This window comes from Topomyia yanbarensis, chromosome 2 (genome assembly GCF_030247195.1).
Source record: "Topomyia yanbarensis strain Yona2022 chromosome 2, ASM3024719v1, whole genome shotgun sequence".
NCBI lineage: Eukaryota > Metazoa > Arthropoda > Insecta > Diptera > Culicidae > Topomyia > Topomyia yanbarensis.
In genome coordinates this window covers 157,314,324-157,335,470 of record NC_080671.1, presented here as the reverse complement: position 1 = coordinate 157,335,470, position 21,147 = coordinate 157,314,324, and the positions used below count along the sequence as shown (strand labels likewise).

At 36.8% G+C, this 21,147-nt stretch overlaps 1 protein-coding gene across 1 annotated transcript in view; it reads right to left on the bottom strand.

Moving 5' to 3' along the window:
* Window positions 1–20,830, bottom strand: part of LOC131681857 (galactosylgalactosylxylosylprotein 3-beta-glucuronosyltransferase S) — a 41,457-nt gene extending 20,627 nt beyond the window's left edge. Inside the window, exon 1 of the mRNA XM_058962922.1 lies at window positions 20,184–20,830. Coding sequence (XP_058818905.1) covers window positions 20,184–20,307 — 124 coding nt within the window. The 5' untranslated portion in view covers window positions 20,308–20,830. The remainder of the gene's footprint in view (window positions 1–20,183) is intronic.
* Window positions 20,831–21,147: the final 317 nt, after the last annotated feature.

The window sequence follows — 21,147 nt, the reverse complement described above, 5'->3', positions numbered from 1 at the left end:
ACGTGTACTTATAATTTTTGATTGTTATCGCTCCCACAGTTATTAGTTGAGTGATTACCGCGACAGATTTTGATTCATGGCGTGGGTTAACCTGCGATGACGATGTTGTAGCAGTAAAAAATTATGTCATGAATTTATATTTCCACAGGGGGTAGACACAGTGCTACTGTGGAAATGTACGAAGAAGTCCAGAGAAAATTTTCAATAGGACGTAAGTAACATTGAGAGCCTCTCTTTGTTTACTTTCTCTTTCGTTTATTACGACGTCATTACAACACTTTGCACTAATTTTCCAGTACATATCGAAAGGCGACGGTTTTTACTAGAATATTATGCAAAGAGTTTAGTAGTAAATGTTGAAATGGCCGAGTAATGAACAGAAGAGAAAGACCCCAAAGAGAATCTCTAATTGTTACTTACGTCCTATTGAAAATTTAGCTTGTGTTAGCTTGTGTTTACCGTATAGTGCCGCGTACCCGTGTTTAAAATAGAGACGCTACCGTTAGCACTAATTCTTCCCCAACGATAAGTGCGTGCGTAATGAAGCCGATTTTGTGATTTTTCCCTGTTCGAGGTGTCTGCACATTATCTTTGCTAGCTGTACTGAGTAAAGGAGTTTTTGATTTTGGGTGACGTCGCTAGCTAATCCTTTTGATTTTCAGTTTTAATTGTTTTGGTGACCTATGTCTACATTTTAATGTTTTGAAATAATTTCAGATAAATGTCCACCTAACTATGTTTCAAAAATCTTATTCGATCGGTTCAAGTTCGGTCATTTTTCCGAGAACAGCTGGAGAAATTTTGTGAATAGCTCATTCAATGTTGGCCACTCAGCTGCTTGCGGTTAATCGGTGAAAACGAGAGATTTTGCGTGACACCATAAACAAATTTCGAGGACGTTAAATCGTAAGAACGAGGCAGCCAATCGACATAACCATTTGTCGATAAGATTCTTCTATCGAACGTCGTCTTCAAAAAATTGATAGCTACAACGACATCTTATCCAGATAAACGGTCTTCCAAATCTTACGTAACTACATTTAGATGCAACCAGATGTTGACGTTGGCTTCAGTGCAGGATGTCATTCGTCACTTTGTTAATATGAAATGGAGTCTCAAGGACCTCATCTGGCTGCTCATTTTACTGAATAGACCGGTTTTATTTATTTAATACACTATGCACCAAAATGAAACTTCTGACTGAAAAGATGATTTTTGACAGCTAATCGCTAACAGTTTGTTAGTCATTTTTGATCGAAAATTTTAATATTTGAAGACGATGATCAAGCTTTATTTTTGGCATTATGAAACTGTAAAGGAACCTGACAAATTAAAAAAAAGTTCTTATTTTAAACCAGTTATAAAAAAAATCGAAAATACTAAATAAACACCATTTACATCTTTCATCCCAAGTAACAATTTTAGTTTTATTAAATTCTATAAGCGGTTTCCACGACTTATTTTGGAAAACTAGCATTAAAACTTTCAATTCCATAAAAACATCTCAATAAACGCTTCAAGATCATATTCTAAGTAATTGGCCCAATCTACATAAAGTCTTGAAAGCTTCTTTAAGAATACGCATAAATCTGCTTTAAAACTCTTCCGAAGCAGCATACATATTCTCTAAAAGGCTTTAAAAACCGCTTTAAGAACAACATCAAATTCGTTTAGAATCAGCGATTCCGTTTTAAATAAGCTTTAATTTTTTTCTGATTCATGGTTGCTTTTGAAGGCAGCTTAAATGTAATCAAATAATATAAACGTCATCTTTGCATCTGTTAGTGAAAATCACTAGACTGTGCGTGCTAAACAATGTTGATAATCAGGTTAGTAAAATCTTAAAGTTAATTTGCGAATTGTAAGAACTTTCTCAATCATGAAGAACATGCGTTTCAAATTTTGTCGTGAAAATAGCGATAAAATTGATAATCGTATAGCTTCGCTCTCATAATAATGCTGCTCTAGCAAAAAATGCCAATAGCTAAATAAATAAAAACAACTAATTCATCACAATTTTTGTACCAAATACACTAAGGTTTTTTAACACGGTTTTTTTGCACGGTTTTTTTACACGGCTTTTTTACACGGTTTTCGCAATTAGCACGGTTTTTCGCAAAAATATTCTAAGTCCTTTTAAAGGCAAAAGACTTAGACGATTTCTCAACAAGTTTTTTTGCACGGATTTCGCAAAAATGTTCTAAGTCCTTTTAAAGGCAAAAGACTTAGACGATTTTTGATCAAGTTTTTTTTGCACGGATTTTGCAATTAACACGGTTATTCGCAGTCCTATTGAAGGCAAATGACTTAGACGATTTTTAATCAAGTTTTTTAGCGCAGATTTTGCTTTTATTCAAAGACTAAAGATTTTTGAAAAAGTGGAAAAGGGTTCCTTCTAGCACGTCAACAATTTGGTTGCTTTTGGAACAGTATTAACGAGTAGACGCTGTGTCTGAGGCCATTTTGAAAACCAAAATGGCGACTTCCGGTTCAATGGAATTCTCTAAAACCCCATCAACATGGGTGTTTTTGGGACGGGATTGATGAGTGGACGTCAGATATAGATGTTTAAGGTTATTTTGAAAACCAAGATGGCGACTTCCGGTTCAAAGAAATTCTCTAAACCCCATCAACATGGATATTTCTGGAACGGGATTGATGAGTGGACGTCAGATATCGATGTTTAAGGCCATTTTGAAAACCAAGATGGCGACTTCCGGTTCAATGGAATTCTCTAAAACCCCATCAACATGGGTGTTTTTGGAACGGGATTGATGAGTGGACGTCAGATATAGATGTTTAAGGCTATTTTGAAAACCAAGATGGCGACTTCCAGTTCAAAGAAATTTCCTTAACCCTATCAACATGGGTATTTTTGGAACGGGATTGATGAGTGGACGTCAGATATCAATGTTTAAGGCCATTTTGAAAACCAAGATGATGACTTCCGGTTCAATGAAATTCTCTAAAACCCCATCAACATGGGTATTTTTGGAACGGGATTGATGAGTGGACGTCAGATATCGATGTCTATGGCCATTTTGAAAACCAAGTAGGTAACTTTCGCTTTGGCGGAATTCCTTAAAACTCAATCAATATGTCCGGAATGGTTTTCATGAGTAGGTGCTAGAGATCGATGTTTGGCGCCGTTTTAAAATCCGAGATGGCGACATCCGATTTAGTGAAATTCTCAATAAGCTTAAGGTCGGGCTTAGTTTTAGCAATGCTTTTAAAAGAGAATGCCGAAAAAGCAGCAAATGACCCTAAGGTGTGTGTATGTGACCAAAAAGAAAATTTTGAATTCCAAAACAAATTGAACATTCAAGGTTCCTGATGCCTAATTAAGGTTGATCAATGAAGTAGAATCACCAGATAATCTTAAACGACGCCGCACAGTGGCGGCTCTTCAAACAAAAGTCAGACAAAACCTCAAATGTTACCTAATTTGGCTGAAAATCACAATTTAAGCTAATTTTGAGGTGCTGAGCTCATTTTTGATGTCAAAAGTCGTAAAATATTAAATACATTTTTCCGTACAGTGTCATTGAACCTTTCTTATAACTATGATCCCGTTTTCATGATAGATTTTCCGTTACTGTTCACCAATGTCAACAATATCATAAAAAATGAAGAACACTACTTAAAAACCATTGTTGAACGTGTTGGTTTACTGTAGATTGTCTAACTATTTTACACAAAACACCATGCGTCTCCATATCAGCAACAAAGCTTCAAAATCTGCTTGAAACTTTTTGCGCACCTAGGTGCAGAACGAGACCATGATATTCGAAAAGTAGAGGTAATTTCACATAGAATGTATACTATGTGACCGTTCCGAACTGATTCCGAAATTTGTACAGAATACATTAGTGAACAAAGTATTTTTGATCTGACCACCTTAAACATATTTAAACTAAAAAGTCATAGTTCCAAGCAAATTTACCAAATGAATTTTACTCACTAACCAAGTTTTTTCGTTCCTCTACACAATGAAACTAGTTGTGCTAAAATCGGACCAAAATCAAAAGAGCAACATGCATTTGAAGTGAACAGAGCAATGGTGGTTTCGGAAATGAAAATCAATAAAAAGTCCGGACTTTGGTACGTTTAAACTCGTGTTAAAAATCGTATTCTTATCCAATGATCATAAAATTTTGAATATATATCATTCAATACATGATAAAATTAGAAAAAATATAAAATATCAATATTTCAAAAATAAATTTTTGAGGTTTTGGCCAGCCTCCGGCCACTGTGCGCCGTCAAGAAAAGGAGAACGAAAACGAAAAGATGAAAACAAAAAAGAATGGAAACCTTAGAAAGTCCATTTTATATTATTTAGCCATTTTTCAGATAATGGGATTTTCAAAAACAATTCATAACTTTCTGAAACAATGGTTCTCAAATTCGTACAATTCTATTTATTCATTTACTTCATTCAAAATGATTTTTAATTTCATGCTAAATAGTCAATTTTTTCAGTTTCTTCATTTCATGGAAGTCATTCGTATTGTTTACTTTATTCATTTTGAATACTTGAATGATTTAAGTGTATGATCATTGCGTGTTAATTATTTATTTCATTCAGCATTGTTATTAATTTTGTTCATTTGGGTTCATGTTAACTATTTTATTCGTTTCATTATTTGGATTCTTTCTGATCAGTTTATTTTTTTCGTGCATTTTATTTATGTCATTCATAAAACTTATTTTATTCACTGTTTTCATTCTATGCATTCTATTCGTTTTTATTCCAGTTCAACATGTATGTTTCAAATTCTTCATTTTAATAATCTGACTATTTTTCAGTTTTATTGATTTCATCGAAATTATTTATTTCACACAATTTATTTTTCTCTATAAATTTATAACTTTTTAACATAGCTTAATTTCATTTAATTCATTTTGTCCTGCATTTTACCAATTCTATTCGTTTTGTTTATTTGATTCCTTTGTTTTCATCTTATTCAATTCATTATTTTTTGTTTTATTAATTTTATTCAATTCATTCATTCCAATCATTAAATTCATTTTATCCATTTCATTTGTTTGATTCATTGTATTCACTGGATTCATTAAATTCATTCGATCCACTTGATTCATTTGATTTATTTGATTAATTTGATTAGTTTGATTAATTTGATTCATTTGATTAATTTGATTCAATTGATTCATTTGATTCACTTGATTCATTTGATTCATTTGATTAAATTGATTCATTTGATTCATTTGAATCATTTGATTCATTTGAATCATTTGATTCATTCGATTCATTTGATTCATTTGATTCATTTGATTCATTTTAAATTAAATTTCTTCATTTTAATAATCTGACTATTTTTCAGTTTTATTGATTTCATCGAAATTATTTATTTCACACAATTTATTTTTCTCTATAAATTTATAACTTTTTAACATAGCTTAATTTCATTTAATTCATTTTGTCCTGCATTTTACCAATTCTATTCGTTTTGTTTATTTGATTCCTTTGTTTTCATCTTATTCAATTCATTATTTTTTGTTTTATTAATTTTATTCAATTCATTCATTCCAATCATTAAATTCATTTTATCCATTTCATTTGTTTGATTCATTGTATTCACTGGTTTCATTAAATTCATTCGATCCACTTGATTCATTTGATTTATTTGATTAATTTGATTAGTTTGATTAATTTGATTCATTTGATTAATTTGATTCAATTGATTCATTTGATTCACTTGATTCATTTGATTCATTTGATTAAATTGATTCATTTGATTCATTTGAATCATTTGATTCATTTGAATCATTTGATTCATTTGATTCATTCGATTCATTTGATTCATTTGATTCATTTGATTCATTTGATTCATTTGATTCATTTGATTCATTTGATTCATTTGATTCATTTGATTCATTTGATTCATTTGATTCATTTGATTCATTTGATTCATTTGATTCATTTGATTCATTTGATTCATTTGACTCATTTGATTCATTTGATTCATTTCATAATTTATTTTATTCAATTTGTTAGTTTGAGTCAATTTAATTTATTCTATTAGTTTTATAACTATTTTCCATTTAATGAGCGAATCTAATTTGATTTATGTATTTCATTAATTTTATTTATATTAATCTTTTTATTCATTTTATGAATTTTAAAGCCTTTTTTCGTATTTCTCTCCTTTTTTTGTTTTGTTCGTTTTATTGATTTTTGATAGTTTATTCAGTTTATTCGAGGTTTTATTCGTGCAGACAAGAAAGTGTTGTGTGCCTACTTCGCGTAAATTCTGCAAACTAATAAATGCTCCAACAGTGATATGTGTAAGAAATGTCTCATCTCACTGCTAGGTGGATTAAGTTGGTTTTTCTTTTCTAAGCGCTGTTGGAACGGTTCCAGTTGTGGTGGTTTTCGTAATAACTTTCGCCATTTTTAAATATTTGTTACGTTTTGCTTGAATTTCTTTAGTGTTTATGCATAAAAGTAAGATTTCAGTCATAATTTAGACCCAAGAATTTGACTTAATCAGACCGGGCTAAATCCAATCCATTAGAATTGATAAAATATTTATTATTTGGTTTAAGAAACAATGGTTTATGGGCCAGACATCGCCCTAATCCCATTTCGAAAACTCTCATATGTTTTTTGCCTTTCTCATATAGAAAGGTTATGCAATCACTCTGAAAAACGTCAATCTAATCCCGGCCCGGAGGGCCGAGTGTCATATCCCATTCGACTCAGTTCGTCGAGATCGGAAAAAGTCTGTATGTGTGTGTGTATGTGTGTAGGTATGTGTGTGTATGTGTGTGTATGTGTGTGTGTGTATATGTGTGTGTATGTATGTGCGTATGTGTCAAATAATGTCACTCATTTTTCTCAGGGATGGCTGGACCGATTTGCCCAAACTTAGTCTCAAATGAAAGGTGCAACCTTCCCATCGGCTGCTATTGAATTTTGGATCGATCGGAATTCTGGTTCCGGAATTACGGGTTTCAGAGTGCGGCCACACAGAAATTTCTCATAAAAACTATAGGAAAAATTAAAAATAGAATTTTTATTTTTGATGCTAAATGTATTCAAGGTGCATAAAACGTCGAGATTTGATGCAAACACGAAAAAAATTTGACGAAGATTCACTTTTTTGGATTTTGCACATTTTTGCCTTTCTCATATAGAAAGGTTATGCAATCACTCTGAAAAACGTCAACCTAATTTTTTTTCGACTCGCATAAGGTTTCTGGATTTTAACAGGGGCGTAGTTGATGGTTTACGGAGAGGGGTTACACCCCCCCCCTCTACTGTTCACTCCCCTCCTTTAAAAATCTCCTTAAATCACCCCTCAGACCACCACCTCATACCCCTCCCTTTCAACCCCATCATCTTTGAACCACCACTATATTACAAAGCATACCAATTTAAGCTGGGGAGTCGTTCGTTCATGGGACTTTCGCCCTCCTCACATACCCATCCCCGCATGACAAAATGAGTTAGCAAGCAGATAACATTGATCTAATGCTGATTAGGCTAATGGAGTATGATATTTTTTTGTTTCAAGTGTTTCACCGTCGACACGTAGCTCATCAAGTTCGTGGCTGGCATGCCATTGTGTATAAGTGCAAAGTGTACTAAGAATGTAATGGACATTTCCACAATTATGTTGAACATAAAAAGCCTCCGTGCCATAGTTTAGAGAAATGAGAAAGGCACAATTGCACCGCTAGGTGGATTAAAACAGGTTTTTTTGTTATTTGCGTTGCGTTGCGTTGCGTTGTGACGATGATTTTGGCGGATTGCACACTGACTTCATCATGTTTGACTGCTGATTATCTAATAAGAGTTGCTTAGGAAATGGTAAGTAGGAATTCATACCAATTCGACCCATATTAAAACCTCAACAGCATGATAGCCATCATTGCCGGCCGCCCCCATCTCCGTCGTTCACGGGGAAGGATAAATGATAAGGTAGACAGGAAGTGTTGATGCTCCACCTACTTAACGGAAGGACGACGATTCATCAGACTCTTCCATAGGTGTCGCGGAGTTGGTAGTTTGGAAGGGTATCAGGTCTAGGATTCGCTCCAAGCAAGCGATGCGACCTGTGAAGCATATTTTATTACGTAGTTGTTTAGTTAGTCTTCGAGTGCACGATCACTCGAAAAAGAGATCTTGTTTAGTTTTTGGTTTTTTTTAAACTCTGGGCAGCCGGCTACCGAGAGTATACTATGTTTCCTAAATAAAAGCAATTTGAACTCCACTCGGCCGACAGTGGGAGTATTGCCTAGAAAAGCTAATCTTATGTGCGTAATGGGCCGGATCACTATTTATTGCAACAGTATTTGGACAGAATTCGCTACTTCTTCTCTACGATATATTTATTGGCTTGAAAACGATTAAAACAGGTTTTTTTGTTATTATCCACAAAATCACATCACATAATCACATCTTTGGTTTCAAAACGCCATCTGACTTCGATCTCTGGCATCTACGTGCCAATCCCGTTCCGAAAGCACTAATATTGACTGAATTATTGAGAATTCCGCTGAACCTGAAGTCGCCATCTTGATTTTCAAAAGGAATCTCCAAGACCAGTCGTTATCCCTCAAAAAAATTAAAAATAGAATTTTTATTTTTGATGCTAAATGTATTCAAGGTGCATAAAACGTCGAGATTTGATGCAAACACGAAAAAAATTTGACGAAGATTCACTTTTTTGGATTTTGCACATTTTTGCCTTTCTCATATAGAAAGGTTATGCAATCACTCTGAAAAACGTCAACCTAATTTTTTTTCGACTCGCATAAGGTTTCTGGATTTTAACAGGGGCGTAGTTGATGGTTTACGGAGAGGGGTTACACCCCCCCCCTCTACTGTTCACTCCCCTCCTTTAAAAATCTCCTTAAATCACCCCTCAGACCACCACCTCATACCCCTCCCTTTCAACCCCATCATCTTTGAACCACCACTATATTACAAAGCATACCAATTTAAGCTGGGGAGTCGTTCGTTCATGGGACTTTCGCCCTCCTCACATACCCATCCCCGCATGACAAAATGAGTTAGCAAGCAGATAACATTGATCTAATGCTGATTAGGCTAATGGAGTATGATATTTTTTTGTTTCAAGTGTTTCACCGTCGACACGTAGCTCATCAAGTTCGTGGCTGGCATGCCATTGTGTATAAGTGCAAAGTGTACTAAGAATGTAATGGACATTTCCACAATTATGTTGAACATAAAAAGCCTCCGTGCCATAGTTTAGAGAAATGAGAAAGGCACAATTGCACCGCTAGGTGGATTAAAACAGGTTTTTTTGTTATTTGCGTTGCGTTGCGTTGCGTTGTGACGATGATTTTGGCGGATTGCACACTGACTTCATCATGTTTGACTGCTGATTATCTAATAAGAGTTGCTTAGGAAATGGTAAGTAGGAATTCATACCAATTCGACCCATATTAAAACCTCAACAGCATGATAGCCATCATTGCCGGCCGCCCCCATCTCCGTCGTTCACGGGGAAGGATAAATGATAAGGTAGACAGGAAGTGTTGATGCTCCACCTACTTAACGGAAGGACGACGATTCATCAGACTCTTCCATAGGTGTCGCGGAGTTGGTAGTTTGGAAGGGTATCAGGTCTAGGATTCGCTCCAAGCAAGCGATGCGACCTATGAAGCATATTTTATTACGTAGTTGTTTAGTTAGTCTTCGAGTGCACGATCACTCGAAAAAGAGATCTTGTTTAGTTTTTGTTTTTTTTTAAACTCTGGGCAGCCGGCTACCGAGAGTATACTATGTTTCCTAAATAAAAGCAATTTGAACTCCACTCGGCCGACAGTGGGAGTATTGCCTAGAAAAGCTAATCTTATGTGCGTAATGGGCCGGATCACTATTTATTGCAACAGTATTTGGACAGAATTCGCTACTTCTTCTCTACGATATATTTATTGGCTTGAAAACGATTAAAACAGGTTTTTTTGTTATTATCCACAAAATCACATCACATAATCACATCTTTGGTTTCAAAACGCCATCTGACTTCGATCTCTGGCATCTACGTGCCAATACCGTTCCGAAAGCACTAATATTGACTGAATTATTGAGAATTCCGCTGAACCTGAAGTCGCCATCTTGATTTTCAAAAGGAATCTCCAAGACCAGTCGTTATCCCTCATTCTGTAATTTTCTAAGTTTTTTACTGTCAAAAGAATATAGATTGTTTCCGCCAAAACCGTGTTTATTATTATGTTTTTTTACACGGAGCCCGCAATTATCGCGGTGATTTGCACTTTTTATACGGTATGTATCACCCGTGTAAAAAAAACCTAGTGTATATGAATTTTCGGTAAGTTGAAATCTTGGATCTTAAAATGGTTTCAGATGTAGACATCTGGTAACTGCTTAGTCATCCGGTCCAACACATTCCATATTGTCTGAGTTATATAAAATTTTCCTATGCCGGAAGTAGTCATCATGTATTACAAAATATCTTCGGGCATTGATCTCTATTATACACTCATCAAGCCCGTTCCGACAATACCCATATTGATTGGGTTTTAGAGAATTTCACTTAACCGAAAGGTGCCATCTTAGTTTTCAAAATGATGTCAGGCATCGACATTTGGCGTCTAGGCGTTAATCCTGTTCTGAAAACACCCATACCCTTGAAGTGTCGACTTCAATCTTCAAGATTCGTCTACATTGTTCAAAAATCTTCTAAGTTTTTTGTACATATTTAAAAAGACTTAGAATGAATGCAGAAACCGTGGTATGTAATTGCGAAATCCGTGCAAACAAAATTCAAAAATCGTTCAAAGTCTTTTGCATTCAATGTAACGCAGTATTTTTTTACACGGTTTTTTAAATTAACGCGTTTTTTGCACGGCTTCCGGAGTTACCGCGGTTTTTTACACGGTTTTCGGAATTAACACGGTTTTTTTTACACGGATTTCGCAATTAACGCGGTTTTTTACACGGATTCCGGAATTAACGCGGTTTTTTTACATGGTTTTCGGAATTAGCACGGTTTTTTTACACGGATTTCGCAATTAACGCGGTTTTTTTTACACGGCACGTATCCCCCGTGTAAAAAAAAACCTTAGTGTATATGAAACAAAGTTGGCGTACGTAAGACCGTGCATCACTTAAAAACGGCATGATGGATTTGCGCAATTTGTTCTTCATTTTGTTGATATCATGAATGCTCGAAATAATTTCAATGATGAATCCTGTTTTCGGCAGGACGAAGTTTGCCGGGTCAGCTAGTTTAGAATAGTTTCTAATGCTGATACTCTTATAACAGTTTTAAAATAGCACACTATGGCAGTATTGCATTCATAACCATTTTGAACACGAGGATTCGGGCATCACCAGCGCGCCAAACCACGTAACACTCATCTCTAAACTCGACTAAGCTGTAGTTAGAATCCGAAATCCGTGTATAAACCGTGTTAATTCCGATAATCGTGCAAAACATCCTATTACATTCAATGCAAAAGTCTTAAACCAATTTAGGAAAAGTGATGATTTCGGATTTCGCAATTAACATGATTTTGTGAGTCCTTTTGAATGCAAGAAAATGTGATTTTCTTTTTGCAAGGACTTCGCAATTAACATTGGTTAGCAAATATATTTCAAGTCCTCGCTTTATTGACATTTTAATGCGTCTGTCGAAGTCAGTTTTGAGGTCACCCGACAAAATTAAAAAGTCTGTTCCATTGACTCTCAAATTTGTGTGAACATAGTTCTAAGTTGAAGCTTAGGAAACCAAGAAGAGTTTAAAATATATTTTACTTGAAAAAAAATTTCGTTTTCGATTTTATGGAGTAATCTCAATGATCACGTTACAACCAAAATATATCGCGTTACAGCTGTGTATTTTTATTGAAGGAATGATATCAGTACAGTCGTACACAAAACACTCGTGAACTGGGAACTGAGTATTTACATGAAGTTTTATGTTTAGTTTGAAAATCATGTTGTACTTGATGAAGAAACGTGAATAACTTATGAAAAGGTTGTAATTTCACGTAATAACACTTTATGTTGAATGAAGACGACCGATTGACTGGAGTGCAAGTCAAAATTATTTTTTACAGGAAAAAAGCCAGTGCCAGCCACGTGAAATTTCTCAAAGTATTCTCCAAACTTTAGAAACCCAGTTCCTTCTCGGCGCGAGTGAATACCGCAAAGTACACTCAGGTTTTTTTTACGCGGGGGATACGAGCCGCGTAAATGAAAACCGCGTAAATGAAAACCGCGTAAATTTCAAAATCCGCGTAAATTTCAAAATCCGCGTAAATGAAAACCGCGTAAATTTAACAATCCGCGTAAATGAAAACCGCGTAAATTTCAAAATCCGCGTAAATGAAAACCGCGTAAATTTCAAAATCCGCGTAAATGAAGACCACTTAAATTTAAGAATCCGCGATAAAGGGAACCTCATTGATGGATACCGCGTAAATTCCAAAATCCGCGTAAATGAAAACCGCGTAAATTTCAAAAACCGCGTAAATGAAAACCGCGTAAATTTCAAAATCCGCGTAAATGAAAACCGCGTAAATTTCAAAATCCGCGTAAATGAAAACCGCGTAAATTTCAAAATCCACGTAAAAAAAACCGCGTAAAAAAATATCGCGCAAAAAAAACCGCGTAAAAAAAAACTTGAGTGTATTACTTTGAAAAGTGAAGAAAAACGGAATTATAAGTGGAATGAGAAAAAGTTGTGTGAAGCAAAAACCTACTCCCCGCCTAACGGGCCGTCGATTCCCGATACGGGGAGAACCATTATCTCGATCCATCACTATTTCACACTTATTAAAAAAACCCGTGTTAGGAGCCCAGAAGTGAAACTAATGTCGTTTTTCCTTGAAGCGAAACTGAGTCAGTTTCTAATCCCAACTGCTTTTAAAATGTATGAACTGACAGCGGTTGGGGTTAGAACCTGACTCAGAGTCGGGTTCAAGCGAAAATGCCATAACATTCAAAGTTGGACCTCGTAAGATGGTGAAAAATCCCCATTTCCAAGTGCACAATACCAACATTCTCATATTACGCCAAGCTTACTAAGACCTAGGAGGCAGATTTCATTTGCCCAAAAGTTGGAAGCAGTGAAAAAATAGGATAGAAGCTGCCTCATTCATCCCAACCGGAATATGAGTCGGACTTCCGAATGATTTTTGTCGAAATTCCGGCTCAAATGAAGCAACCGATGTCGAGACGGAATTGGTAATATCGTATAGTAATTATAATTATAAACCTTGCTTTTTTATCGAGAGTTGTCCTACTGGAGCTGTAGAGCTGGGTTCTCGGAAGGGCTGCCCGTCAGAATCACTCACTACAATTGCAGACGTGTCAGGCAATGTCGCCCACTAAAACACTGCTTAAGGCCAATTGCAGCGGGGATTTCGTGAGCGCGTGTATCATAGCGCAGGGCGGAGCATTTGTACGTTAATGTATTCGATCGCGTGTGCGTTTGTATGTCGCGTGTGCGTACGTATGTCGCGTGTGCTAACGGTACGTAACTTCGCTTGTGTAAATTCTATTTCATAGCCGTGTGCCGTTCGTATAGGGTAGTTTGGAGAGAGATGCCACACATTTCTAAAAATCGATCCTGCATCGAAGTAAACCATTCAATATTCGATGAAATCATTTTTATCAACTGCGACAAGTTTCTAAAACACTCTGAAATGGTTACTGTCAGGAAAAAAATTCATCAAATTTTCACGAACATTTTTAAAAAGAAGGGTCATTGCGGGAGAGATGCCGCATGTGCAAGTGAGACGCCGCACTGTGGTCCCACGCTGGAAAATGGTGAACACAAGTATTTTTAGCTCTTCTTGATGTTTTCGTGATTAGGTGTCTTCAGCTGAGTTTCATGAAGTTTGATTACACCTATAAATCGGCTAGCACCTCTTTACTACCATCTCTAGAAACATTTTTATATTCAACATTTTAAAAATATTTTTCTTCCGCAACCTCGTGTAACGGTTAAGTTAGACTAACTTTATTAAGGGTACTATTTACCTATATATGTGTACGAGCGATATATATCTATGTGTTAGTAGGGGTTCCCTAAACGGAGTTTATGGCTGTTTCTCCCAACAATGAATTTATATAACTTTGGTTTGTTCTTGAAAGATTCATTTTGAAACAATAGCATTAATTCCTTGAAATTTTCGTATGAATTCCCAATATTTACATCACTACATATCAATGCGTTCACGAAAATTAGCGTGTGAAACTTTAAAGAATAAACCGAAGAAACTTATACTTAGGTACATATCGCCCGTTCAAATATATAGATAAATACTCATAATCCTATATGTCACTATGTTAGGTCCGTTAGTTTGTGGATATACCTTATTCAGAACCTATACCGAACGCAAATGTTCATTTAATGACATCCCGATGTGAAAAAATACATCATGTTGGGCATCTCACCCGCAATTTTGATACGGCATCTATCCCAATTGTAGGGGAGAGGTGCCGCACAACGACATTTTCGTCTGAAATTATGGATGACTGTAGTCATGTAGTCAACCGATACACGATTTACCAAAAAAACCAAACAATTTAAATGTTCGTGAGTTAATAATAACGATTATTTTACATCTCCAGTGTTATAATTCTTCAAAAGACAGTCTCACAATATCATATTACCGTATAAAAGTGACCCCATATACGAGATATAGACTGTGCGGCATCTCTCCTGACGCGGCATTTCTCCCGAAATTACCCTATTCGCATGTGTTCTTGGCTGATCGCGCGCGGACCGTGAATCAGATACTTAATTTTCAGTGTACGGGTCAGAGGCTAGAAAAAAGTGAGATCTTCCATATCACTAGAGTTCCCGGTCATGTCGACATGGATGGTGCTGTCTAGTGGATATGAGCCTTATTTTTTGATTGGTTCAAATGAATGTATAGACCTAAGTTGCTAGGACGGAGGATGATTTCCGAACGTGACCAATTCAAGATCGCGCGAGCACGGACATTTGAAGGTTCGCGTTTGAGACCGCGTTTGAAACTTCGTTTGTACTAAAACATTCACCTTATTACCGGGGTGTTATCAAGTTTGCGCGATCGCGTGGGGGTAGGTCTGCGTGGTTGATCGCGAGGGGTTTAAGCGTTTGCATATTAACGTGTTTGTCGAGTGTGCTTGCATGCATGTAACTTCGGGTGTATAAATTCGATTTTGTAACCCTGTGGCCATTCACATATTCACGTGCGTTCTTGCATGGTCACGCGGGCCGCCATTCTGATAGTTTTCGGTGTAGAGTTCACATTCTGACAGGGAGTGAGTTACTCCATGTCACTAGAGTTGCCGGTCATGACGGGATATGAGCGCTTTGTTTAATCGGTCCAATTGAAGGCATGAACCTAGATTTCTGGTATCGTGCATAGAGAATTCCAGAAGTTACCGATCCATGATCGCACGAGCGCGGGAGGTTGTAGGTTCACACCTGAGACCGCGTTTGAACGTTTTAAGAGCTGAGACATTCATATTTTCGCCGGGATATTATCATATCTGCGAGAACGCGGGTGTTAACGTGTTTGTCGCCTGTATGTGACTTTGCGAGTATAAATTTGATTTTTATGTCACCATGGAACGTGCTGTTTAGTGGAACTGAGCGTCCTCTTTTTGTTTGTTCCCCCTGAGGGGATTCGACCTATGCTACTAGGGCCGATTATAGGGACTTCCGGACGAAACCGATTCATGATCGTGCGAACACGGGCATTTGGAGGTTCACTCCTGAGACCGAGTTTGTGAATTTGAAGTGCTAAACCGTTTACTTAGTCACCGGGTTGTGATCCCATTTGCAGGATCGTGAGCGTAGGTGTGCGTGGATGATCGCGAAGCACTCGAGCGTTTGTATGTTGACGTGTGATAGCGTGTATGTAGCTTCACGTGTATACATTATTTTTATAAGCGTGTGGCAATTCGCATGTTCGCGTGTTATAGAATGATCGGGTGCGGGCCGTGAATATATTTAATTTTAGTGTATGGTTAAAATGCTAGAAGAGAGTGAGTTCTCCCATTTCACTAGAGTTTCCGGTCATGTCGCCACAGAACGTGTAGTCTAGTTTTTTTTTCTATTGGTTCAACTGAAGGCATGAGTTTGGGCTGCTGCGATCGAGAGTAAAAACTTCCGGACGTGACCGATTAATGATTGCGTGAGCGGTGGGTTAATGCCTGAGACCGTGTTAATAAATTTACAAGTGCTAACATGTTCACTTAATTACGGGGTTGCTTGATTGTTGGCGAGATCGCGGGCGTTCGCGTTTGTGATTAGGTTCGTGTTATCGCAAAGGCCACATTTGTACGTTTGGAATGAGAGAAATTGCGAGTGTATATGGTCGGTGTTAAGTCAGACCGAACTAAGTGACAATATATTGATTTCGAGAAAAACCGAGTTTAAAGTTTCAATCGCAGCATCCTTTACGTTATAATTGGAAATCATTTTTTGCAATTATTCTTGTTGAAGAAATTCTTTATCCGGTGCTATCATTATCTCATATTTTTATGTTTTGCGACTTAGTCCGGTCTGACTTAACGCCGACCATATGAGAGAATAAACAATTTATTGTGCTAGTGAATTTTAGCATGGATCTAATTTAAGATAGAGCAATAAAAAAAAGCTTGCCGAATAAAAAAAAGGAATGAAATGAAATTGATCGATACTCTTTATGGTACAGATGAGTAATGGAAGAGCAAAATAACTAATGACGTAGAAGAAGAGAACACGTGTAACATGCAATCAAACTACTTGAAATCATTTAAATGCCAGCATTTACCATTAACGACAATTGCGTTCCGTTAAAAGTTTTTCATGCTATGCTGAGCAGGAATAGATGATTCACGTGCGTCGGTAAATTAATCGTACCTTAATTTATCCAATCCGATCATCCCGAATGAATCGAATCGAATACACGAATTGAACACCAGTAAAAAGTGACCAACGAATTCCAAGAAGGATTACCCACTATTCTATCATATCGCCAGTTCTGCATCCATTTCCTCACCCATCTGTCACAAATACTCAGACGAGCAAATGCACAGATAGACATAAGTCTAGCACATAACGATTGTACATTAGTACTAGAAACTACAATTATTACAACATACGACCGATAAACCGATAAATCCACTGCGATCCGTGCTCACAAACACTGCCATTAACCTGTTGAACAATGTCTGCAAACACAGCCCACAGAAAAAGTAAATCCACGGTAATCCGTCAATCGGCCACGCCAGTGTGAACAGGCTGTTGACTGACCGTTAGTTTGGGCTGGTGCGAAATATGAAAAAAACACAAAACATAAAAAAGGCCCATAAGCCCTTTCGGTCTCCTCGATGCACCACTATCGAGGCGTAATGCAATAACCGCCTTAAAGCAGTTGTCTGTAAGAAGTCATCTTAAAGCAGTTGTCTGTCAGAGGTTTCTTAAAACTGCTGCACAAATATGCTTGATTTTTGCAATACCATTAAACCCTTCAACCTAAAGGAGGAAACTATTTTGGTTTCGATTCTAGATTCTCAAACGAAAACGTCAGTAGAACTTATTCCAAGACTTTAAGGAGTGTATGGATATGCTTTTTTAAATTCTGACTCTGAACGGCTAAGAAATGGGGTTCTAAAAACTGTAAAACGTATAAACCGTTGTACCATTGTAACCGAGATAACAGCAGAACCCTTAAATAGTAGCACTCCAACACGCAAAACTGTTTTTTTTTTTTAATTTGGCGATGTAAACCTGCGTTGAAGGTGTTCTCCTTATCTTATACTATCTAAAAAGGAGACTGGGGAGCACACAAACCCCTTCCCCTCTTCTTTTCATTTTGAGACTACGTCTATGTCATTCAGCAATTCATTCTGAACATTTCATTGAAAAGCACTAACTATCTGCGAAGACTATATTCTTATTAAATGAGAATTTATTATATTTAAGTTTAAAGTATCGGTGTCGGGGTGTACTGACAGTGTTGGAAAAAATAATGAATTTCTGTATTTGGTTCGAACCATAAGTTTTAAAATCGTTATAACTATTTTTTGACTCGTAGCAGTTATCGTCTTCAACAAAGCTGTTAATCAAGGATTGAACTATAGTTAATCAAGGATTGAACTATACTTTTACGAAGCTGGTTTTTCATATTGAGGAAATAGCGATCTTTATTAATGTTAATGCAAAATAATTGATTTGGGTATGAAATCCCATACAAACTTTGAACGCAATGCACGAACCCGGGGAGCAACCATCCACTCCCACCATTTTGCACAGGCATTTGGGACCACAAAAGGAACTCAAAAAGTGCTGTGCTGAAAAATGTTATATGCCGAGCCACTTCATTGACCATATGAAAGGCCGATTATGATGGGTACTAAAGAGCGATGATTTGAAAAGCCTTTGTTTGCTTGGAACCCTAAAATCTACCAACAAAATTTGACATCCAGACAAGCATGAACGCTGTTTTCGTATGTTTGGTTTATTTTTATGACATTTGACGTACTAATGTGAAGCCGATTTGTATTCCAATGCTTAACATAATGGTATTAATAATAAACTGTCATTAGGGACCCTTCATAAATTACGTAACGCAAAAATTGCCCAAAATTGACAAAATTGGTCACAAATTTCTTTATCCCCCCTCCCCCTGTTACGTAACAAATTCCTTGAAAAAAAATTTTCTTCGGTGAAAATATGTTACGTAACGATCTAGCTTACTCCCCCTCCCCCTATGTCACAATATGTAACAACTTGTCGAACCCCCCTAAAAGCGTTACGTAATTTATGAATGGTCCCTTATGAAATGGATGAAAATTTGATTTCAAGGGAAAGTTGTGGAGTATCAGTTTTACCCACAGGGTCGGTTTTACCAATAATTCCCCCATCAATTTGTGACGAAATGGTCACCACTAAATTTCAGTGGTGAATATTTTAATACAATATAGTATCAGGTGTAGAACCTTACTGTTTGGAACATTGTAGAAAAGCTCTAGAAAGAGAACTGCGAAGACTCCATTTTGGATCGATTGGATTCGCGTTTAGCTGTCAAAAAACGAATCCAATCGAACATTGCCTATCCTTATAACATTGGACGTGTTGCCATACAATGCCGAGGATACGTTGCCAAAAATGCTGTTTTTCTCTCCGCAGTTCTCTTACTAGAGTTTTTGTAGAACATTGTAGACTAATGTCTTTACTCGGTAATTGAGGACTTTTTAACCGGAACGGTTTTTAGTTGTATCTCCACTAGTTAGACCACCGTCCAAATTTTATGTCAAATTCACTTTGACAAACAAACTGACAAGAGAGAAAAATGTCCAGCATGAGGTAACCAGGTGCACCAGTTAAAAAATTTCTCTCACAAAATGTAAAAATTTTGATACTAATACGATCCATGCTTCTTCGTGTTTATATGAAAACTGAAATAATCATAGGAAGGAATATGTTAATGGATCAATGTATGGACAAATACCCGCGGTACCAGAAAACTAACGCACGTATCGTATCGAATAAATTATCCAAATAAAAAAAATGCATTGGAAGATACACAGCGTGTTATGCGGAAAGAATATGCTTGCAACCTTATATATGCAGTTGTGATAATCTTTGTTGAATGCTATTATAATCAATCCAACAAATAGCGAATCAACTAATTGTGTGTACACATGCACCTGTATCCAGCCAGCAGGCTAATTTTGATGTAAAGTAACGACAATGATACAATCAGGAATCGAGTAGCAATCTACGTTGATTGTATTGTTAGAATAATTGATTTAATTTTTTAATGATTTATAGTCCTAGAACAGTGTATCGTTATGGTTAGTCGCTGAGATAGAACCCAGCAAGATCATCTGAACACAAACAACTGGAACTCGAAAACATCGCGTCCCGGACACGTGGTACATAAGATGGACAATGAGATACCCCAATTGCACTGCACAAATGTAGGGTTTACCACTCCCCCAGCGAAACATCTGATAATTTTCATAATTACTTGTACCTAAGCTGACCAACTCTGGCGAAAAATTAGTACACCATGCAAACTGGTGGTCTGACCGTAGGAAAGGATTGTGCATAGTTGCTGAGTGATTTTTTTATCAGAGTTAGCTTACTTATACCTAATGTTAGCAAGAGAACATATTAATTTCCTGTATAGACAAACAGAAATGATGCAAGCTCTGGACCAATACATACCCGAAGAGACGGAGGAGGTATTAAATACTAAAATACCAGCTATTAGCAGACATAACACCAGCAAAGCAAAATTCTTTGCTCGGGTCATATTGCGGCAAGACGAATAGAACATCCTCACCAGCATTCCTGGTATCCTGTTGCAATACTTTAAGCGATATAAATATCACACGATGATTATTTGACCGAAACTTTTCTTCACCTAGTCAACACATTTTAAATCACCGAATGAAACACTATTTGCGATATAAAAATTCTCGAGATTTTAGGCAATCGCCGTTTCGAAAGAACGTAACTTTCAATAAATTAAATTTCACTCTCGAAAAAGTCACACCGGCTGGGCGCTTCGTACAGCTAATCGCGAATTTGGCACACTTTACTAATTAAAGCAATCGAGCAATTCTGTTGAGGATTTGTAATTAAATCGAGCCTGTATGCTTATATCAATGTTGTATAACTAAACACACTGCATAAACCGCGACGGCGACCGAAGCTTTTCTCTTTCGAAACAAAGCAGCGAAAAAATATTTACACATCTTTTTTTCTTTCTCCTCTTGACAGGTAGACCAGTCTGCCAAATTATGCTGTGCTCGTCGCAAGCTCCACTGCTGTGCGTTAGTAGTTTGTGAATGAATCAAGCGCATCAACAACGAACTGAGTGCATCGGTGAAACCATCATACACGCAAACATAGAGCGCTACACACCTCGAGCGCAGAGAGCGGATGATCATCTGAAGAGAGAAACACGTTACATACACATTAAATTTTGACAGCAGCTGACTATAGACCAATGTTGCCAGATAAACCGATTTGTGTACATGTTCTGTATACTCTATACCGAGAAAGCCTCCCTAATAAACATCTTATGATCCAAGAGCCTAACAACCTGTTCAGGGTATCATCCAAACAATATGTGGAATCGTTAGACTATATAAGTTAAAGTTCATGTATAATATTTTTTATTAGG